This window comes from Haliaeetus leucocephalus, unplaced genomic scaffold, assembly GCF_000737465.1.
Source record: "Haliaeetus leucocephalus isolate CR32 unplaced genomic scaffold, Haliaeetus_leucocephalus-4.0 Scaffold384, whole genome shotgun sequence".
NCBI classification, from domain to species: domain Eukaryota; kingdom Metazoa; phylum Chordata; class Aves; order Accipitriformes; family Accipitridae; genus Haliaeetus; species Haliaeetus leucocephalus.
In genome coordinates this window covers 6,247,018-6,270,294 of record NW_010972820.1, presented here as the reverse complement: position 1 = coordinate 6,270,294, position 23,277 = coordinate 6,247,018, and the positions used below count along the sequence as shown (strand labels likewise).

The following is a 23,277-nucleotide window of genomic DNA, read 5'->3' as shown; positions in this document are numbered from 1 at the left end:
AACAAGGGATGCATTCACCTTCCAGTTACCTAAGTAAGAAAAGATTTCTAAGACACTGGAGGACACTGGAGGGTTTGGAAGTGTTCAGAGATTTCAGATTTTTCTCAGATAGTGTCTCCAAAGAAATTCTTACTACAAGGAAAGGAACACAAAGTTCGCCTGCACAATATTAGGAGGGGAGGGGCAAAACAAAACCAAAAAACCAACCCAAAACCCGAAACAGTGAGCAAGTCCCTTTTTAAGATCTTTTAAGGTCTTATTTCTTGAATTGTAGTATGTGGAAACGCACAGCTGATAGTGGTAATGCTGTCTTTTTCTTTTTAGAGTAGGTATGTGTTACAGTAACTGAATTGTATCATGGCTGGTACTTCAAATGAGGAGGAGGTAGTGTTTAGTGGCTTTTAGGTATGTGGGAAGAGTATTTGTAGGAGCAGGGAGTAAGAAGCAGCCAAGTGATACATGATCAAATGCAGAAATACACACAGGAGACAGTTATGTGGAAAGGAGGCATAAGAAGGTGTGAGACATACCAAATAAAAAGGAAAAGTATGAATAAGCTCTTAAGAGTAAAGCACCTGGAGCATTAGAGTGTTAAAAGACCAAACAAAACATGAAGCAGGAAAACCACTCATACTTTCATTAAGGCAGTTCTTGTGCTTGCCAAAGATTTACATAGTGTTACAATGGGTGTCTCATTAAATAATGATTTAGTAGTGTACTGTAAATGTGTTCACTGAAGTGCAGAGATGATGATGAACTTCATGGATTTTCATTAGCTGAACTCTAGCTTCTTGTCTTGAGAGTGCAGTTCATGCTGAGCTGAAGCTGTTAGAGCAGTGGTTAAGTACTTCTACACTTTCCACAAAAAACATTCAGCTACACAACTATGTTTTTAGCCCTGTGCTGTCGTGTGCTACCCTTGCTCTGTGTGAGTGTCTGGTGTTACTGATGATCACTTCTCTTTTTACATGCTCAGTACCATACTCCTTATGAAGTAAAACTACCCGCTGTGGTTTGTACAATGATGAATTAGAGTGAGTGGAGCTCTAAGATACTTGGGTTTTGTAAATGATTTTCCCTGGCTGGGTTTTAATGTATTCTTTTGTTTATAGCCAGAAGAAATGTATGAGCAAGCTGCTGGAATACAGTGCAGATGTCAACATTTGTAATAATGAAGGTTTGACTGCAGTAAGTTCTACTGATTATCGTGGTGCTCTTAAAATGAATGAAGAATTTGAAGATTCTCATTTCTTAAGCTTCTGCCATCTTAGAAGTAAATAAACAAAACTGCTGTGTGTCCAGTGCCCTTAAGAATCAAAAGATATGATTGAAGTACCTAAGCATGTGATGGCATTATTCAAAGCTTCTCATTGTGAAAATGTTGACAATACTACAGTCAGGTTTTAAACCATATTTATGAAATATCATTGCTAAAGGAAACATATCATCATTTTGTACTTAGATTCATTGGTTGGCTGTCAATGGACGAACAGAATTGCTTCATGATCTTGTTCAGCATGTCAGTAATGTAGATGTTGAAGATGCAATGGGACAGACAGCCCTTCACGTAGCTTGTCAAAATGGACACAAGACAGTAAGTTTCTAAGTTTTATTAACACATTGGATTTATGAAGAATTGGGTAATGCCTCAATGTTGTTGCGTGTGGGTTGTTTGTAAACTTCAGGCTAGTCATGTGCATGATAATGGTTAGAAGTGTGAAGAACTCTGTTGTTTGTCTTTAGTATTGACTGCATACAATTCCATGGGAACAATTAATTTATTCTTGTGGAGATGATTGATCTCAGTGTTTATGGGAGTTTAAGTAACTTACTGTATACTATTCAGCTGTTCTGTAGTACTATTATTGCATTGTTGATTGCAGGTTTTGATATAAGGTTAAACATTTGAAAATGTTCTTCCTTACTTTTTAGACTCTGTTTGCTTCATAATTGTACCAGCTACTATGTACTTTTGAAATCTGAAATGATCTTAATGTATTGTGAATAAAAAATGAACAGAATTGGTTGGTTAGATATTTAACGTTGGAAGTAAACAAGTTCACATAGACTCTTCTATGGATCTGTGTGAATAATTTTTAGGCCTAGCCTTGCATTGCGGCTGACTGTTTACTCTCAGAGTACAGGTCTGGATGCTTTACTTGAAATGCTTTACAGCCATGTAGAGTCATACAGATTGTCTCCAGGACTATTCACTGTTCAAAAAACCCCTATCTTTCTACCCAGATCCTTTCTGTTGTCATTGACAAACTGTTATCTATAGACTTACCTACTTTATGTGACTGCAATATAGCAAAAGTTGTTTGAGAGTCTGCTCAATGCTTTCATATTTTAGAATTTGCTTACTTATTTCTTCTATTCTAGTGTGTGTTTAAAACTTCAGCTTGTGATAAGACTGTTTATGGCTGTCACTAACTTGAGGTTTACTTCTCTAAAAAGTGTCATTTTCCTTTTTAAATGGCTTGTAGTTCCAGGGGTCTTTGGGATTAGCTGAAGTTCAATAAAAGGCATTGTTATTAAAATGGGAAGTTCAAAGGAAGCTTTATGAGTTCTGACAGCCATGATTTTCCATATAGTGTTTAGGATTTTGAATTTGAGATTCATTACTGAAAATTAAATCCTTCAGTGTAATTAGACATGCATGACACTAAATAGTTGCAAGCCAATAGGCTTTTTTGTTGCTGTTTTTCTAATGCTGGTATTTTCTTCTGTTCTAGACGGTGCAGTGTTTGCTAGACAGCGGTGCGGATATAAACAGGCCGAATGTGTCAGGGGCAACTCCACTCTATTTTGCTTGCAGGTTATATATTCTTAACTTTTGAATACTGTGCTAAAAGTGAAATCTATTTTTTTCCTGCCTTCTGCAATAACAATGATCAGAAAGCACAAAATTTAAGGAACATAAAAGCTGACTGGTGTTTAATCTTGCCCCGTGTTTGAATGTAGTTTGGTGTCTCATCTAAATACTTATCTTACTACCACAGGCTTATATATACCTCTTTTTAACCAACATGTTAAACATGTAGGCATGCATGTTCTAGCATGAGTCATAAATCAATGACTGCTGAACTTTTTTCTGAAAAAATGAGATCTATCAACTTAGATTATTTTGAGTAAATTAAAAAGGCAGCCTTTTATAAGGCAAGCTTGACTATTCTTTAATGTACGTTATGGTATTACAGTATACATGAAATGTGCATATATGCCTTAAAGTTAGAATGTTGAATTGAATTTGTATTGTTGCTTTGATCAGTGCTGTTTTCTTCACAGTTTAGTTTTATTTCAAAACTAATCACATATGATAAATGACCTTTTGTTTTAATTGGAGTGTTTTTGCTATTTAGTAGAACATTTACAATTTTATAATCCCTGTGCTTTGGTTTCAGGTTAAATAGTTCACTTATGATTAAATGCTAATATAAACAAAAGGAGAAATGGACTGACCTGGTGGCCTGCCAAGAGTTATGTTCTGGGGAGCCCTGGTCTCTGGAGCTAGTGTATGCTGACTCTTGGCAGTTGAGAAGAAGGGAAGTGGAGAATAAATAGCTGCTAGCTAATGGAATGCCTTGCTGCTTGATTTAGGGACTGGTATTGGCATCCACTTTAAAAGAAATAAGCAACTTGCCTTGGCTTGGAGTTTTTCCATGAGAAGGGAATGTGTTGCAAGTACAGCGGTGATGTTCATCTAGAAATTAACAGTTGGAGCAGCTGGCAGGGTAGAATGAACAGGGTGCATAGCAGAAGCCAATGTCTCCTTGTCAGAAGTGCCAATTGGTGGTGCTGCCACCAGGGAAGAAAGGTTACAGGTCCCTGATGACAGGGAGAGCAGGATGTGGTAGCAGTGGCTGGTGATGGCTGGAGAAAGGGTATTGGTGATCAAAGTCTGACTGAAACCCCTGTTTATTCGAGGTGTTGGGTTGGGCACTTAGTCTAGAGAATTACAGTGAAGAGGTGCTTCAAGTAGGCCACTAGTCTTAGCTTCTTTCTGAGATCTGGTAGCAGACTCTGAATGTTTGTTTGCACTGGGGCAAAGTCTGGTGCATTAGATTAACCTGTTGGTTTCCTGGGCTGGAAGGAACTGAGAACTATTGAGAGACCAGTGAAGCTGCCTCTTGCCCCTCAGCTGTTGTCACTTTTCCTGTGTCCTTCCTGAACTGTTAGTGCAGGCAGCCATGATGAGTTCCAGGACAGCAAATATTCATATACTTTTGTGTGAAGGGTGCGCAGCAAACTAGCTTGTGATCTAAAACTTCATTGAAAAACTTTGTATCCATAACCTTAGTTGCTATGTCTTTTGTATCAGTCTTTCACTTCACGGTCAGATACTTCTGTACTACACTTGTCAGTATATGCACTAAATATTGGTGAGAGCAATAGTCAGCTAGTCTTTCAGCGTGTTTTTAATGAGGTTAACATCTAATCACTGGTACCCAATTTCACATTTTCTTCATAAGAAAGGGTTTTGGAAAGTGTATGCTGTAGGTGTTGAGGGATATAGATAATTTTTGGTCTTATTTTTTTTCTAGGCAATGATGGCCTGTTGGAATAATTATTTGTGAAATTCTTGACTCAAGGAAACATAAGTGCCCTATCCAACCTATAAATAGATGAGTGAGACTGAAATAGACTCTAAGTGGAAAAGTAAAACACATCACTATTCACATTTAAAGGCTAGGCAGGACATTCACATGTATTGGTTAAAAGAAATTAGAGCCAAGAGTGATGTATTGAACTCTTGTGCAAAAAAAGATGTTTTATCAATTAAAAAAAAATAAAATCTTACTAATGTTTTACTGATGGTTAAAGCACAACTACGTTATTTTTTTCCCCCAAATCTGGCAGGAGTGAGCAAAGAACTCGGTGAAGAAAACTTTATCTGTGAAGTAAATTAGGGTGTGAATTGAGAAAGAGCTCTTTCTTTGCAGGAAATGCCGCTCATATGTATTTATGAGGCTAGGCTAAGATGAATAATTTCCGAATAATGAAGGTGACTCCGGCTTGATAAATGGGCCGTACCTAACTTTGTACTGTACTTCTGCAGTGGCCTTGAAAGGTAGTAGAAGAATATAAGTGGCATTATCTTCAATCCTGTGTTTCTGCCATAACTATTTGTTTTCTCTTGGCTTATGTTGGTTTTGTTTGTTAGATGCAATAAAGTCAGATTTATCACTCATAGTAGAGCATAAGTGCTCTATTAACTCTTTTTCTTCTCTTATTTTGAATAGCCATGGTCAGAGAGACACTGCACAAATTCTTTTGATGAGAGGAGCCAAATATTTACCAGACAAAAATGGTATTACTCCACTGGATCTCTGTGTACAGGTATTGAGTTAGCCACACTTTTTTTCTGTGAACTTCTATCACTTAGTACAGTGTCACCTGATCAGTGTTATCTTTTTTTATTTTTAAGGCCTTTGAAAGATGGTAGTCCTTTGGTGAAACAGAAATGCAAAAATTTTTTTTTTGCCATTAAATTGATCCTACAGGCAGGTTCCCAATTTGTACCCTTTTAAAAGTCTATAACATCTTTAAAGACTTTGCAAGATTGGCACTGATGAGAAACAAAGAGTTTACAGAACTCCATTTGACTAGAAAGTTTGGGAATCCCTGGTGTAATGGTGATAGACTCTGTTTAGGTGTTTAACTGTTAACAAGTAAGAGGTAAAGGCATGCAGAAAGGAGTGTTGTGTTGTTTTTTTTTAATCTCAATTAATAGATTTTCTTTTCTCTTGAAGAGATATTACTAATAAAAACAAACAAAACTTACATGGTGCTGACTTACTTTTTCAAAGGCATTCCAAATACTCTATCTGTATGAGGAACAAAAGTCTTAAGCATTTTCAACTACTGTGCAAAACACAGTCTTTCTTGTTTGATACCAAATATTGTTTGCACTGCTTGCTAGTGTGTCTTTTCTTGATTTGTGAGCACTTACACATTTTTCTGTAGGATCAGTTTAAGGTCAGTGTGTAAATAACAATGAATGAATGAATGGAAGCTTTTGAACCTTTGCTAGTAATCAGCAGACTAGAAAACTGTGAACTGGATGCTAAAAAAAATAGTCACTGCACTTAGTGGACATCACATTATCTTGGTGCATGTCATTAGTTTGGCAGGTTAAAGTTGAAATGTTCAAATTTTTTGCTGTACTAGCAGTTTGTTTTAATCTCAAGTTATTTAATTTCTGAAGACTCCTCAGGTGCCTAAGACCCGCAGTTGAAGTAGCTATGTGCATATGGTAGAGACTGCTGTCTCCAGTACCTGTGGGATATTTTTGGAATGTTTAACTCTGAAAAATTTATTTCATAGACTATCTGTGGAAGGTCTCGATCAAGTTAGGTTACTTACAGCATTTCTTTTTGGGTATAAGGAACCCTAGTAAGTCCTCAACTCTGGTTGCTCAGAAGTGCCAGATCACTATAGTGTCTCACTACTGACTCAACTGTGAAGCTCCGAGTCAGATTTTTTTTTTCTTTATTATGGCAAAATGATTTACCATTACCATAAAACCACATGAAGTCTAGTCAATGTTGAGGCTTTCTGCAGCCACAGACCTGTAAGACAGTATACTAGTGTGTACTTAATGGTACTATTAGTTTTTATGATTAGTGTTTCAAATGTCTGCTTCAGTCTCCAGTTTTACAATCCCTAGGGCACCACTTTATACATCAAAATTCTGTCAACTTTTTTTAGGTATGAGTAGTGACACCTGGTGTTTGCTGTTTTGTAGTGATGATCTTACTGTGTTCAAGGTCATCTAGTTTACAAGTTCATGATACTAAATAAAAAAAAGGAAGAAACAAAATATTTTCTTTCCTTTTACATCAAGTGGTTTATTCTTTGCTTACAGGTCTGCTTTTCAGAGTAGATACATGTTTTTAGACGACTGAAATTACAAATTCATATACTTTTTGCCAACATGGTATTACCTTGATTTTGAAGAGCTGAATTCCATTAATTCTTGCAGATTCTGTGTGGTTTTAATTTTAATACTTAATTTCTTGGCACCAGGAACAATTAAACGAATCTGCTGTCACTGAAGCGAGTTATAAACTGTCATGCAAAGAGAAGGAGGCTCTGGAGTTGCAGCATTCAATACATTACATGGTCATCTCTCCAGTGTAGAATTTGATGTATATTCAGGTGTTAGGTGCCTGCTTAAAAATGCAACTGTGTTAAATAAGAGTTGTTACAAATAAACCACAAATTCAAGTTATGTTGTTTCCAAAAAACCTTTTTCTCAAAAGGTTGTGAAGTTAGTCTCAGCTGTTGATCTCGGGCACAAGTGGAATCATACTTGTGTATTGATTTTAAAGTTAAATAACCCTTTCATGGGTTTATCCTATTTCTTCCTTTAACAAGACAGATTTGTGCTCTATGAACCTTTAGGAAAATATTTATTTTGAAGGATTAGATTCTGGGTGTAATTAGGTAGACGTGTGTCATCTATCAGCAACGGGAAGAGAAGCTAAATATTGCACTGTTTTTAATCTCTGGTAAATTGTTAGGTGAAGTGTTAATTCAAATGCAACTTTGGCTTTCTAAGTAGGGAATTGTTTCAAAAAACAGAATGGAGCAGATACATGTGAGCTGATACACTGAGAGAATTTGATTCTGTCATCTTCCAAAAGTTTTGTGATACCTAACTTTGATATGTTATTGAATTTCAGTGTATTTTAGGATTGGATTTCTCCATGCAGCATTTAAAAAAAATAAATTTGTAATCCTCAGTAGGTTTTAATGCCTATAATGTTATAAACACTAATTCTAATGTTTCTTTTAATTAAAATGTTTTTTGAACTATTGCTTTTTAGGGTGGTTATGGAGAGACTTGTGAAGTCTTAATACAATACCATCCTCGACTTTTCCAGACAATAATTCAAATGACACAGAATGAAGATCTACGGGAAAACATGGTAATACAGTATTACATGTTTTATAGTTGTCTGTGTTGTGGAGATCTGATTGCTTAATGTGAGTGTCCTGCTTAGAAGATATTACCAGCAGTTGACTGTCAGTACCACAGTAGTTGAGATGTATTTTTCTTTCCCCTACAGAAAATGTACAGTGTTTTAAACACAAGAATTCGGGATTAAATGTAGGATCTATTTTAATTTAGTGTTCTAACTTTGTGTATTTGGCAAAGTGATCTAGATAGTGTAAGAATTGAAAGAGCAGACTTGTTGCAAGCTTTGATACAAAGGTGCTGGTAGAGCATTCTGTATATACAATTACTTTGTGTAATGGGGCCTATTTTCCTTCATTTAGTGGTTATCTGCAGATACGTGTTTTAGGATGTGTCTCAAGGCTTGAATCATCTAGAATGGACTTTAACATTTGGAGTATGAGCACTCATCTGTATGAAGTTGCCTTGTACAATTAGAGTGTAAAGACTGCAGCCACAATTTCATTTGGTTATTATTACTGTAGATTAAACTATTCTGTTCCTTTTTCAGTGGTTTTTCTATACCTTGTTTCTTTTATTATTGTGGGGTAGTGCAATCTAAAGCACAGAAAAGAATTTTTGTTTCTTGATTGTGTAGGGGGAAGGAAGCATGGGGTGCTTTTTCCCCCTTCCAAATCTAGCTAGCTATAAGTTTTTAATGTATTGTTTGCTTGAAAATAACTGCAAACAATTTTACAGACTGTAAATTAAAAAAAAAAAGAATAGATTTAGTAAGGTATTGACTGCCACTTCACTGAATTTGGTTTGCTAGATTTTTCAAGTTTTTATTGTTCTCTGTAATCCCATTGCTTCCACTACAAGGCTTGAGAATTTATAAGTCTGTATAGAAACAGTGTTTAAATTTCTGAGACAGGGTTGAGTTTTACAATGTAAGATGACAGAGAGGTGAGAATTCTCAAAGTATATGTTAGAAGCATGGGGAGGTGATGTAGGTGATTTCAAATAAAACAAAGAACTAAAACCATGGAATAAAATAAGACTTCCTACATAAAGGTAGATGGCAAAGCATATTATGGTATATTGTAGAAGTGAAGGTGGTAAGTGAGAAAAATGTTTCGTCTGTCTGAGTAAAGGTGGAGGTGTGTGCAAAAACAAGATCTGAATGAGAAGCTATGCAAAATACATTAGAAAGTACCTGGTATAGTTATGCTTCATTGCCAAAATGGAAGCATATGTTAAGTGTGGTTTTCTTTGGCCAAGTCTGAGCTGTTCTGCCCAAAGTCTTGGATATTGACCAGTTCTTATTATCTGAAAGTGGTGACATGAATAGACTGGGTGTATGTTAGAAGTCAGGACTCACATATTTAAATGTTCTTGACAAACTGGGAAAACTATCAACAGACTGCAGGGAGAAAGATATTGCCTTAGCCATTTGTAGCTAGATTCAACTGAATCTTGAGGAAAAACTTTCACATAGTCGAGGACAGTGAAGTATTAAGAGATCAGTTAGTGAAGCTGCAGGGTTTCCAGAGAGGAAGACATCCGAAAACAGGCAGGCAAATTGGGCAAGCCAGTTTGGATCACAGACACAAGTACTCGTTGCTTGGGGCAGTGTTGGACTAGATGACCTTTATGAGATTCCTTTTCACTCCACCTTTCTACAGGAGAAGGTGAGAAGGATTACTGAACTTTCTGAAAGAGAGATGAGGGAGTAAATGAAGTTACGATAGGAATGCATGAAGAGCAGTGCCACTGAAGAGTTAGTTTATCTGCAAAAAGATGTCTAGGCTAGAGAAAAGTGTAGAACAAAGGAGTTGAAGTCAGGGCACTGTCTGGGCGTTTGCAACATCTAGTCTTTGTGAGCCAAGTGATGGTATTAGTAAGAAAAAGGACAATTTTGAGAAGAGGGTAATCATAACAATTGTTGATTAGCAGGGTATGACTTCTTATCCAAGGAAGGATATTCAGTATCTTGAGCAAAAATGAAGGTGGCGAGAGCAAACTCTAGGATCCAAGGTTTGTTTACACTGTGTAATAAACTGAGTGAACTGGGGAGACAGGTAAATTATGCAACTCAAAATATGCTCGTAGCTTTCAGAAGTTGAAAGTGTATCCCACTAATTTTTCAGATGAAAATAAGTTGTTCTTATGAATTAATAATACATGGTTAAGCATTCAGTGTTCATAGCGTTCTATGTTATATATCCTGTAGTACATACATTGATGCTAGAATGTATACCTTTTCAGTAATCTTTGTAAATTACAATGAAATGTTAACTGAGGTTAGATTAGACATTGGACAATATAGATGTACATTAATATTGCTAGATATTAATGCTTGGGTGATAATGTTCTAAATTAAATGTTGATCCGATGCTCCATGACACTATGCAATTTCTTTTGTTTTCATGTACCAGTTGCGGCAAGTTCTGGAACACTTGTCTCAGCAGAGTGAAAGCCAGTATCTTAAAATCCTAACAAGTCTTGCTGAAGTTGCTACAACAAATGGTCACAAACTGCTTAGGTAAGTGTGAGACCATCATAAGTAGGTTGATAAGCTACCTGGTAGTTAGTGCCACTTAATAGTTTTGATAATATAAACTATCTGATGCTGGGCACATGCTGGAGTAGGTGGATCTCAAATCTGATTCTGTATGACAGTGCTTGTTTAGATTGCTGTCTTCATGAAGACTTCAGGAGAGAAAGTTGGTGTCCTTGTATAGCTACTGGTGCCTAGAAGCTTGAGTTGCAGAGAAGGGTATTTTTTTGTTTGGTTAGTTTGGCTATGTCAGCTCTAGGAAGGGAAGCTTTTTAGCCAACTATCAATCATTGCTTTTTTTTTTTTTTTCCTCTCCTTTTTTCTTCTCTTCCACATCTTTACTTTTCTGCATGCTTTCTTAGTATGTTTGAGGAGAGTTTTGTTAGTTCAGACACTTGTCTCCTGTTTGGTGGCTGTGATTGCCTTCTGTGGCTACTAATATATATAAGACCAAAAATATCATCTACCAGTGTGCTGTCTCAGCAGGGCAAGAAACAGTTACTTGGGGAAACATGTAAAATAGGCAAGCATATTTTCCTAGTATGCTTTCCTAGTTTTTGTGGAATCTGAGGGAGTTAGTGCAAAATGCCTAATCTGTAATCTGTTGGAACACCAGTAATGTTTTATTGTTTTCAAAAGCTAGCGGAATTTGCTCTAACCTTTATGCTTTACTATAAGCCAAGAAAAGCTCGACATGACCCAACAATGTGCGTTTGCAGCCCAGAAAGCCAACCATAACCTGGGCCGCATTGAAAGAAGTGTGACCAGCAGGTCAAAGGAGGTGATTCTTCCCCTCTACTCTGCTGTTGTGAGATCCCACCTGGAGTACTGCGTTCAGCTCTGGGGGCCCCAACATAAGGAGTCCTTTGACCTGTTGGAGCGAGTCCAGAGGAGGGCCACGAAGATGATCAGAGGGCTGGCACACCTCTCCTATGAAGACAAGCTGAGAGGGTTGGGCTTGTTTAGCCTGAAGAAGAGAAGGCTCCAGGGAGACCTTATAGCAGCCTTCCAGTACCTAAAGGGGACCTACAAGAAAGCCAGAGAGGGAGTTTTACAAGGGCATGTAGTGATAGGACAAGGGGTAATGGCTTTCAACTGAGAGAGGATAGATTTAGGTGAGATGTAAGGAAGAAGTTCTTCCCTGTGAGGGTGGTGAGGCACTGGAACAGGTTGCCCAGAGAGGTTGTGGATGCCCCATCCCTGGCAGTGTTCAAGGCCAGGTTGGATGGGGCTTTGAGCAACCTGGTCTAGTGGAAGGTGTCCCTGCCCACGGCAGGGGGGTTGGAACTAGATAATCTTAAAGGTCCCTTCCAACCCAAACCATTCTATGAAAATCTTCACTGAAAGAGGTCAAGAGCTGGAAAGCATGAGTGGAAGTTCCTTACTAATATGTTCTGGATGGCTTGTTGGAAAAGAGAGGTTTAAGAGAGTTCTGGAACCAGAGAGGCCTGTCAGCATAGGTTGTAGAGGAATAAGACTTTAAATGCTTATTTTCAAGTGGGGCTGGGGCACGAGGAGCCCATCAGTTAGATGGAGACTATATAATACGTTCTTCGTTCTAGGTGCTTTTTTTTTTTTTTTTTGCTTTTTCTTCCCTGTCAGTCTTGTTAAATTTGGATGGAGCTTGTAGATAGGAGGTTAGAGCTCCTAGACAATGCTAGGAAGTTCATGACACCATTAATGACAGTCTTGTTCTGATGGGTGTTTGCATCAGTGAATGAGCAGAAAAGACTTAAAAAGTCTGGGGTTAAAGTACATAGACATATTAATGTCATTTTTGCTGCTGCAAAGATAACTTTTTTTAAGAACTTCAGCTGTTGTTGGGCTTCAGTATGTAATCAGCTTAACTTGTAACACATACCTTTTGTCTCCAGACTTCATTAAAGCCAACATATCTCCCACAAATAAACTGTGATAAAGTGTAAAACCATTCTCCAGTAAAGGGTTTCACACTTGCTTTTTATGGGGACATTATCAGAAGCCGTGGTAGCTGGATTAGATCATATGAGACAGTATTTGTTTCTATTTCAGTATCTTCAGAGATAAATTAAACTGTGTTTAGATTTGATTTATTACTGTTTATTATTGCTCCTTTCTATTGAGCAATGCTGCCTCAGTATGGCTGTAGAAGCATTATCTATGTGCATGTACTGTCTCTGAATTTGAGCCAGTATGTACTCTTGTACTGCTGCATGTGGGTCAACTAGTGGAGCTGAAGACAAGTTGGAAGCTTTGCATTGCATTGGATGAGCAGGCATTTCCAGAGATGCCTGTACTTAGAGCGTCCTGTGGGCTCTTACTGGCTCACTTCTCTTTGGTACTTTGTAATATGTCACAAAGGAAATGGAATTATTTTCTTTTTCTATTACAAGATACAGTTTCACAAAAACTGCGTTCTCTCCAGTTCTGTTCCCTGTTAGAGGTTTCAGTCTCTACTTCAACTAAGTATTTCTTAGTTGCTTTATCATTAATATAATTAGGATGAAGGTAGTACTTGGTGAATACAGACTCTCTGAGCTTGGGCCTCTTTCCTCTTTCTCCTCCTTCCAACAAATAGCATGTAAAATGCACCCTGTACATGAAAACATCCAATAATGGTACTCCTGAATGGCTGAACTAGTATCATCACTGTTAGTTTTGTGGGTGCTAAGTCGCAGCCCATTGTTGTTGGGTTTGTTTGTTGTTTAGTTCAAAAGTGTCTAAAGATGTTTTTTGTAATACTTCTAGCAGGTAGCCAGGAGTGCCACCAAGCTTCTGCCTGAGGACTTCTGCCTTGAATGCCAGCAAGGAGCCTGTTCAGTTAGCATTACCTCCGTTGCATAATTCCTCTTTCCCAAGAAATAATTGTAGTGTGACGTGATTTGGTCTTGCTGGTGTAGATTGGGCCTAGCTGAATGTTTACAAACATGCTAGTAAAAGCTTAAGTAAACTATTAAAAGCACTTTAAGGTTTTTGTATACTTGTGGGTCCTCTTCCTGGAGACTGGGAGATTTAAATTGTAATTTCACCGGGAAAACACTGCTGCTGAGGGATGATAAACATCAGTTGAAATGTTTTCTTCCAATATTGAAGTTAGCTTCTTGTATTCCTAGATTCTTTTGGTATATAAGCAAAGATTTTATAAATGTTAATTTGTGGCTGTGACCAGAGCTTCTGGTAATATAATTATAGCCTGCTAGTCAGGGGGTTTTCTTTACCTGGTTAAAAACTTAACATTTCTACTGTTTATTCTTACTCTGTTTACTCTTTGTATTCCTTTCTTATCTCAATTTACTGAAAACTTCTCTGGTTAAAGTCTAGATTGTGACAAGAAAGTCATACTTTGTGTATCAGTTTGGTAAAATTCTTAGTATATGGCTTTTTAAAATTAACACCTCACTGGCAGTCGTTAAAATGTAGTGCTGAAAACGAATAGATCTTTTGCTTTTACCATGCCACAGGGAGAGTGAGGTCGTGATAAAGGTACTGTGATGTTACAACTAGCTATTTTTCAGATTTGTGAATTAACAGGTTATTAATTTCATCGGAGGTTTACGGCATCCTCTAAGGTGTCAGTTTTCTGGTGTATACTGATCTTATAGTTAGAAAGCATGCTTTTAAGTTGCAAGTACTTTAAGGATAGAACGAATATGTGCTTACTTATAAATATAAGTGAGTAGAGTTCGGTAGCAAAAGTTTTAATTTCTTGCGGTTTTTGTTACATGTTCAAGACAGAAGAATTCTTACTACTTGGGATTTAAGGAAAGAGAACCAAGTTGAATTTGATGGAGAATGTTCTGCTTGTGCATGAACTCATGCGTATCTCATTCTATACTGTATTGGTACAGAGTTCAGTGTTGGCCAGTTCAGTTAAGAAGACGTAAATCTTTTAATATATTTATTGGATTAAAAAAATAACATAGTGGTGCTTTTTGTGGTATCTTTTAGATGATGTAGAAATAGTGACATCTTTACCATCCTGATCCCTTGTCTGATTGAGGTAGTTAATGGGCTTTTAGGATAATAGCTTGGTGAGGATGGGCTGTGGCAGCATATCTGATGAGTCAATACACCTTTACCATCGGATGCTATCTTTTCTGGATTGAAAAACATTTTCATCTGGATATCCCAATTTGTTTCATATGTTGAGATCTTTACTGTGGTAAGTTGAATTTCTTACCAGAGGTTCATAAGAAGCATACATGTGTGTAAAAACAAGTGAAGTACTTTGCAAGATCTGGAATTTGCTGTTATTATTTCACTTCTAGTTAAAATTATGAGTACTTATAGTAAAATTATAGTGCTTATATTTGGCTTTTGGGGCTGGTGCAGGAAATGAAAGTTAAAGTTCACTAGGGTTTAAAGCTTAGGGTTTTTTTTCAGCATGCGTGTCAGACACTACCATTAGATTGCTTACTCCGTAATATACTAAATTGTTTCATCTAGGAAAAGAAACTTAAATATTCCATTTTTTCCCCCAGCTTGTCAAGTAATTATGAAGCTCAAATGAAGAGTCTCTTAAGGATCGTGAGGATATTTTGCCATGTCTTTCGCATTGGCCCATCCTCTCCCAGTAATGGAAATGACATGGGCTACAATGGAAATAAAACTCCAAGAAGTCAGGTGTTCAAGGTCAGAAAAGTATATGATGTTGTTAGGAAGATAGACGTTAAAGAGATGAATTTCACAAAGCATGCATTCATTAATCAGACATCTCATGAACAGGAAGTAAGTTTGGTTGTTGTCCCTATCCCTTCCTAAGTTAAGCCTACCTCTTTCCTTCTTAATTTTTTTTTTCCCACTGGATTCATTTAACCACTGATGCACATCTCATGATTTCTGTTTATTTCTTTTTTAATATGTTGTTTATTAGATGTTGAAGGTTTAGTTACCCAGCTGATTTTGGTAAACTTTGTTTTTATTTCTGTTATGTTATTTAAGAGTGTAGTAATCTCAAAATGTGGTAATATTAATATAATAGATTGTTTTAATGTAATTTCAAAATGACGTTTGGAGATTCATTTGGAGTTCTGATCAGTTTTATCCAGCTTCACAAGATAAATGGAAATAACGGAATTCTTAATATGTTCATAGTTTTCACTGTGATCATGAAATGTTATCCCAAGTTCTTCTTGAATTTTATTATTACATGCTTTGAAATGTACCAGCTTACTACTACCCTTGCAAAGTTATTGATTTGTAGCTGTTTTCAAACACTTGCTTTAGGTGCTTGCCATCTAGAGGTTTAATTTCTGAAGGTTTTTCTTTTTATACTTGTTGGTTGAGGAATCCCTCTGTAGAAAATCATAGCTTGCCTTTCTGTAAAGCAGTCCCAGTTTCTTGTGTGCCACTCAGTCTGCTTTGGGTATATAACTGACATACTATTCAGAGCACTTAAATAGTAAGAACTGAAGGGTAGTCTCTTTTTTTCCGCCTGTCTTCCTCCATACTCTTACATGGCACAGTTCATATCACCAAATTTAGATGCCAGTGATTACATGAGAACTTTCCTTCACCTTCGAATTTCTTCCAGAGTGTTGTGAAAACAATATTTTGAAATTACTGCATTTGTTTAATGATATGTGTTCGTCAGGTTACTTCTAATGACTTTTAAGACACCTATATCGATAAGGTCATGAAAGATGATACTTTTAATTCCAGCTATATTTAGTTAGGTAGCTCAGTTTTTATTTAGATGCTTTCCTTCTTTCCAAGAGAAGGAATTAGACTATTAAAAAAAAAAAGCACCAAATGTTTGTTTTTTCTGATAGCAGAATAGTTTTAATAATTAATTGATTTATATAATGAATATAAAACTAGTGCTAGAGTATGAAAAATACTGTGTGCAAAATGTAATACATTGTACAGTATGCAATGTAATAATTGTTCTTTAGAGTCGTTCACTAAAATATATTGAACTAGATCGGCAAATTGTGAGTTTAACCAGATTTCCATTTTCAAAAAACAAAGCCCTACCCACATCACAAGAATAATTTTATTAAATACAGCATTTTCTAACAGTTTCATGAAAATTGGTTTAAATATACCAGATTAAATAACAAGCAGATGTTAAATGTGCTTAATACAGGAACTATCTGCAGTGAGATATTCTGCTGCCTTTTTTTCTTCAAGGTTTTAGGAGTAGCTGACCTCATCTCCTTGCATTTTTTGTTTGCTCATAGCCCAAAAAGGGGGGGGGGGGGGAAGTTTCATGCTTTTCATCACCAGATCATTTCAGAACTCACTGTAAAACAAACAAAAACATTCAACTGCAATTTGTGAAGGAAATTGTATTTCAGCGGAATCATTTATCTGTGTGCCCAAACTACTTTGTATGCTGAAATAATTGTTCCTCAATTTAGTTAAGTTTTGTGCAGTGGACTTGCATTACACAACTGGCACAGTTGTCCCAGAAAATATCAGTAATTCTTAATTGTGTAAAAACTAACATTTATATGTTTTTTTAATAAATGAGCAAAATATCTACTACTGTTGCATTAACTAACAAAACAAAAATTTCAGGATGATTTTAAAATTATTATTGCTATTATTTTAATTTATTTATTTTAGAACTATTAAAACTGAGGCAGCCCTTCATTAGGGCCACTGTTGTCTCCATGATATTTTTAAGGTTGATTTAAATTTCAAACTCGGAAATATAAAACTGCTGATGAGAATTTATTCTCATTTGGGAATAGGGCACACAGGTCTGGCAATGCTAAGTTAATCTTCAGTTGTGGTTGGATTAGCCTGTTCTTCCCTGAATTTACAGTAACTGGGTAGTGGGAGATTAGACATAGTGCTGAGTCAGTTGGGTGACTTCCTGTTCTCTCTTATTCCTACCTTCCATTTCCTTTTTCTTTTCTTTTTTGTCCTTTCCTTGAAAATGTGGTTGCGATGGTCCCTTTCGCTTTTTGGGAGGAGGGAAAAAAGCCCACTGTATCTCTAATTATTACAATGGTGTGGAGTCTACTTGAAGACGTGGCAGTTGTATGTCTTCATTGGTACCAGTATTTGCATGTGGGACATGCAGGTCAGTGACAAAGAACTTCTTTTCTGGTTTTTGTTTTTTATGAGTTTCCTAAAATATAGGCTGTGTTAACTGTTTAGTATAGACTATTAAGGAAACCACAGAGGTTGCTGCTCCAAAATGGGAGTTAAATCTGTATTAAAAAAGTCAACATGGAACTTAAAGGATTTAAAATTTGAGATCCATATTGACAATTTTAGAGGAAGTTTTCTGTATTAGTATACTGACTGAACATATTTTGATGGGTTGCCACTGTAATCTAGCTTGGAAGGGATTGAAAATGTGAGTATATGAAATGTGAGACCTGTGAAAAGGTCTGATCGTGGGTGCTAACATAAAATGTTGATAGCCATGGATATGGAGGTGGTGGGCAATATTTAGAGGAGTGCTTTATATCCTGAAGTTAGACTAGAAAAAAAAAGAAAGTGAAATGTTGAAGTCACTGTGCTTGACTACACTTTTGAATGAGTTTGTGATCAGAATCTGTGAAAAACTAGGTTTCGAAAAACAAATCAGTTGCAAGGGTTATGAAAGGCATGCTGAGTCTGTGGGAAATAAAAGATAAAACACAAGATATTAGTGGAAAGACAGTGTCTGGCAAGCTAAGCATTGAAAAGTTTGGGAGAAGAAAACTACATTTCAGTATTCTAGTATATAGCTACCTAGTTTCTTGTGCGTTAGATGTTAAGAACACAGCTGCATTTTAGTTCTTCCATATATTCAATGAATCCTATTTTCCATTAGAAAGTTTTTCTACATTATGTTTTGTGGTGAAGGTCTGCTGGGCAGGTCTTAGAAAGGAGCTAACTCAATCCTGTATGGCAGACATTTATGTAGAAAATAGTCCCTGCACTGGAGGTATTCAGATCACCTTCTACAAAAACATGCAGGAGTACAAGGATTGAATGTCATACAGTATGTTGGGCAAAGCCTACCAGTCTTAGAGATCAGGGTGGCTTTCCCCAAAATTCTTATTGGGGAAAAAAAGGAAGCATAATGGGAAATTTTTTAATGGTAAATTTCAACAGAATTTTTTAATACACTGCTTTTATGTGAAGTAATTTGTTGTGTATTGAGAGTGTGTCGCTATGAGGTGTACTGACAGTGCTCCAGACAGTGTAGACTTCTAGTGCAGTGTGCTGTGAATAGCTCTTAATTTTTAAAGGCAACTTTAGAAGATGAAAACATAATTTTCAGTATCTGTTAAGTCTTTGAATGCTTTAATTGGTGAAAAATGTTGATGCAACAGTAATATATGGAAAAAGGAGTGCATTTAGAAATTCACTTATTTTTGGAATGCTATGAAAGACTTAAGTCAGAACTGCCTCCCTGTAGGATACATATCCCTGTGCTCACTAGACTGTATGCTTGTGAAACGTCCCCTTAAACACCATTAAGGGACAGCACAGTCAGCCCTCATGGTGTTTTTTTAAATGCTCATGAGAAAGCCGCAGGTCTTTCAGCCCTTTCTCTTCTCTGTAGTAGGCCTGCACCTCAGAGCGGATGTGTAGTGATGGAATTGTACCAGGTTTCAATTATACTGGGTTTAAGCTGGTGGTAGTGAATAAAGAGCAACTTTGTTGAAAAAAAATAAAATTTATAGCTTTAAAAATGGATACAAGATTCTGCTGATACTTGTTTCCATTTCATAAAGCTAAGTATTAGTGACCCTTACTCTGAGACATCTGGGGTACTATCAAAATGAGCTGTATGAGCTCACACTATGCGTAAAGCACATCTTACTAGATATGTGCATGAGTCTGAATCTCAGTGGTATTGTCTGGAGTTTGCTCCATCTACCTGGCAGAGGGAGTTTCTTTGACCAGGGTCTGAAAGAACTGATGGTGCTCTTACTCTGGAAACTCACCATGTGTATTATTATTTCTCTGCTTGACTGCAGCAGTCAGGCAGTAGGGTGCTGTGTAACAACTGTGAGGCCAAACTCTGTTAAGTAGTTCAGTGTTTCACTCATTCTAAATTATTTAATCTCTTTTCCATCTGCTGCTTGATTATTTTCCTTCTATATGAAATTTTCTTTGTGCTCTATGGCTACAAGTACAGAATTTTTTATGAGTATTTGACTCTTATCTCTAACATGACTTCTAAAGGATCATTTAAAGCTTTTAAATGTGCATGATATTTATTTGCCTTAAGAGGATTATCACAGTATTAATATTATCTAATGTCAACATGTTCCTTTTTTGTCTGTTTTTGCATGTGTTTATTGCAGCCGTTGGAACTGCTCTGGCATTCTCTAGATGAATGGCTTGTTCTTATAGCCACAGAGCTGATGAAAAACAAAAGGGATTCTGCCAACATTACTTCTATTTTACTGAAGCAAAAAGGACCAGATCACCAGGATGCTGATGCTCCTACACCTTCCTTTGCCGCTGCAGGAGCCGAGGGCAGAAAAGAGCTATCCATGGATGCTGGCGAGTCGAAAACATACGATGTTGCTGGGAAGCAGGAAGCTTGTGCTGATTGCCAGGATGTTATCTCCATGACAGCAAACAGGCTAAGTGCTGTCATTCAAGCCTTTTATATGTGCTGCTCCTGTCAGATGCCTCAGGGGTAAGGAGAAGATCCTGTTGGTTACCTAAACTGTTACCATTTTAAAATCATATATGCTTTCTTGCAAAAATGTTGGTGCTGACCAGATGATAACTAGTGGCAGTCAAGGATATACTTCTTAATACTTTCACTTGTTCAATTATTTGAATTCCTTTTTTTATTTATTCTGGCTTTAATGGCACCAAACAGCACAGCAAATTTTCCATAGTGCTGCTGCCTATGAATGTAGCTGCGTTGGGGCAGATTTCATATTGAACGCCTAATGGCTCTTTGTAATCATGTGGGATACTAGCAGGTAATGTAATTTTGATCTTTTGAAACTTAGCTGTTCTTGCTGTTGATTCCTAATGTGAAATTATCTCTGAATTTAATGTGATTATCCAACAAGAGCAGCCATAAGCTCAGAAAAAAATGGGGATTATCTTTGTGTATGAAAATGACAGCTGGGGCAAAACTTGTTTAGCTATATTGCAGAAGTTTATAACAAGAGAGTTCAGTCTCAAAGTAATGCTCACTTGGAATCCTGTCCCGGGTTGGCAAACATAGTTTTGCGTGGAATACGCCCTACAACTTAGGCAAATTTAATACCATCAGCGTCTGGTTTAAAAAGAAAAGAAGTGTCTCCACTGTAACTGAGGTCTTAGTCTGTCCAAGATTGTTATGGATTATATTTGTGAACTTGCAAGGAAGGGATCCTTTGACCCTCTTGAGTGGAGGATTAGGCAAGTATGGTGGTATTACAAGCTCCCTGAGGAATCTAGAAGCAAGGTTCCCACTACATGACAACTCTTGGTTATTCCCAGCCACTGTAAAGGTTTTTCTTTCTCTGCCAGACAGAGTGGAATAAAAGCTTTCAAACTTGTTTGTCTGGGGCACACTCCTCTGTGGATGCTCTGGAAGACAATCTGGAGATCAGCATGTTCTACAAGGACCTCAGTACTTTCAATTTTATTCCACCTTGAAAAAGGAACTGCTGTTCAGCCATTTCCCTTGAAATGTCCATCAAACCTTACTGAGATAAAATGCCAGTAAAGCAGTATTTACGGCAGCCAAATGAAAATCAGAAATGCTTATAGAAGTGATCAAGTGCACTTTCCCCCCTCCAATTCATCTCTTTATACCGAAAGTCAGTCAGAGAGGTGACTGTCTCCCTGTGTCCAGGTGACTTGCTGATGGGCCTTGCCCAATGGGTCTGTCCCTATGCATAACTTAAGCTTCAGGTTAGGGAGAGCTCGGGTGGATACTACATAAGTTTAACTGAGAGTTATTATCATGGAAGCCAGCAGAGTAAGAACTGTTTCAGTGGCAACTGGGAGAACTCCCTGGGATGCAGGAAAGTAAGTCAGAGCATGAATTCTGTGTTGGCGTTAGGGCTTTTCAGAACTGTGTAGAGAAGTACAAAGATCTAAGACTTACTCTGTTTTACTGAAGTTTTCATATTAGTAGGAGTAAATGGCACAATGGTGTAACTCAGTACTGCTGCCACCTTCAAATAACGTTTGAAATTATAACAAATGACATTTTCAGACAAAATAATTTTAAGTGGCTCTAATTTTAGATTTGGGTGTCTTTATGTTTAATGGAGGAGAGTGAACAGAACTCATAGTTTTCCATTCTACCTAATACTCATACAATAAAGATGGCATTTCATGCTGGTTAACATTTGAAATATTGAGGTTATTTTCTTTTACTTGCCACGATTGCTTTTCTTCTGCAAATGCTGATACTGAATCTAGGCATTCTTTGTTAATATACTGAAATACAATGTTCCAAGTTTGCAGCATCAAAACTGATGAGTGTATGCTAAGTTTGGGGGTTTGTTTGGTTTGGTTTTGGTGGTTTTTTTTTTTTTTTTTTTCTTCTCTGTATATTGCATCTTATAGCTTGTGTGGCAGTTTACAGGTAGAGAGAGTTCATTTCCTTTCAGTGAAGACTCTTTTAGTTGTTTAATACTTTCAGATCATCTCTCAGACCAGAAGTGTGTTTAAAATGTTCATATTTGGTCTCTGGAAGATTTTATTAGCTTATTTTTTGTGCGGATAAGGGGAAGGATATGGTGAGACTTGTGTATTCAAAACAGAGTAAGGGAGAGAACAAAAATAGCTCAGTTTTATATAAAATGAGCAGCTCTTGTCTAAATGGTATGGGGAACAGCAACAGTTCTAGGCCTGTTATGCTGGACTTCTTAAAGTACCGTTTTTCACAACCTTTCAAGTCACTTCACGAGAGGGTTTTATTCTTGTTTGCAAGTATTCCTTAGCTTTTGCTGAAGGATCCAATTAAGAATTTCTCTTTTTAAAAAAATGCAGAACATAGATGTAACTAAATGGAGTAAAATTTGCACCCATGTTAATCCTTCCCTTGTTCTCCAGATATATATAAGAGAAAAAATAAAATTCCATACTAGTGTATGAGATGCTTGTCTGGCAAGTAGCTTTGTTATTTCATGAAGTCATTAAATACTACCTTGTCCCCATTCATAAGTTTGTTACATTTGTAATGTTATTTCTTCCTGGCTCTTTTCCTCACTTACCACAACTTACAAGGTGTGTGGTGGGAGTTTTATACAATGAACTCTTAATGTAGAACAATGTGCATATCGTGTATGTTGTGCATATAGTATCAGTCCTTCCATGTATGTGCTTCCATTGTTGTATTGAAAACTGGAAGGATTCAATAGAAAATTGTGTATCTCCATTAGTCTGAGCTTTTCTTGTTCATATAGTTAGTGGTCAGGTTGCTTGACCTTGATTACTGGCATTTTTGCCTTTTCTGTTAGTTTGTTATGAATCTTAATGCTGCTGAGTACTTCATTTCATGATCAACTAGTTAACATCAGTTTCTATTTGCATAGTATTAAAAAAAAAGCAACAATTTATGTAATTAAAATTCTTTCCAACTTCATTAACCAAAAGCATCTTATGATTTTTGAACAGGATGACATCGCCTCGTTTTATAGAATTTGTCTGTAAACATGATGATGTCCTTAAGTGTTTTGTTAACCGGTAAGCTTCAAGAAATACGGAAATTCTAATTTCTTTTTTTGTTTTCCCTCCCTCAAAATAATTCAGACTCCTATTTTTCTTCTGAGTTGTATTTTTAGGTTATTGTTGTGACATATGTACCATATGCATTTTAATGGTCCTGCCAAATTTAAGGGAATGTATATTAATGATTCAGAGCTCAGGCTTAAATGAATTCTTCTGCATATGTAAGCGATCTTTTTGTAAGGTT

At 36.8% G+C, this 23,277-nt stretch overlaps 1 protein-coding gene across 7 annotated transcripts in view; it reads left to right on the top strand.

The window, feature by feature from the left end:
* The window catches only part of HACE1 (HECT domain and ankyrin repeat containing E3 ubiquitin protein ligase 1), a 51,332-nt gene that overhangs the window by 6,784 nt on the left and 21,271 nt on the right, over nucleotides 1–23,277 (top strand). For 5 of the 7 annotated variants that reach the window (XR_774730.1, XM_010573380.1, XM_010573378.1 and 2 more), the window contains 9 exons: nucleotides 1,113–1,188; nucleotides 1,463–1,594; nucleotides 2,736–2,818; nucleotides 5,244–5,340; nucleotides 7,833–7,934; nucleotides 10,342–10,448; nucleotides 14,924–15,170; nucleotides 19,703–20,043; nucleotides 22,980–23,048. Coding sequence is in view for 6 of the 7 variants with exons in the window: in XM_010573380.1 (XP_010571682.1) it covers nucleotides 1,113–1,188; nucleotides 1,463–1,594; nucleotides 2,736–2,818; nucleotides 5,244–5,340; nucleotides 7,833–7,934; nucleotides 10,342–10,448; nucleotides 14,924–15,170; nucleotides 19,703–20,043; nucleotides 22,980–23,048 (1,254 nt within the window). In the remaining variant the exon portion in view is untranslated. Of the gene's footprint in view, nucleotides 1–1,112; nucleotides 1,189–1,462; nucleotides 1,595–2,735; nucleotides 2,819–5,243; nucleotides 5,341–7,832; nucleotides 7,935–10,341; nucleotides 10,449–14,923; nucleotides 15,171–19,702; nucleotides 20,044–22,979; nucleotides 23,049–23,277 lie in introns of those variants that run through there. The other 2 variants (XM_010573381.1, XM_010573383.1) reach the window with 2 other exon arrangements.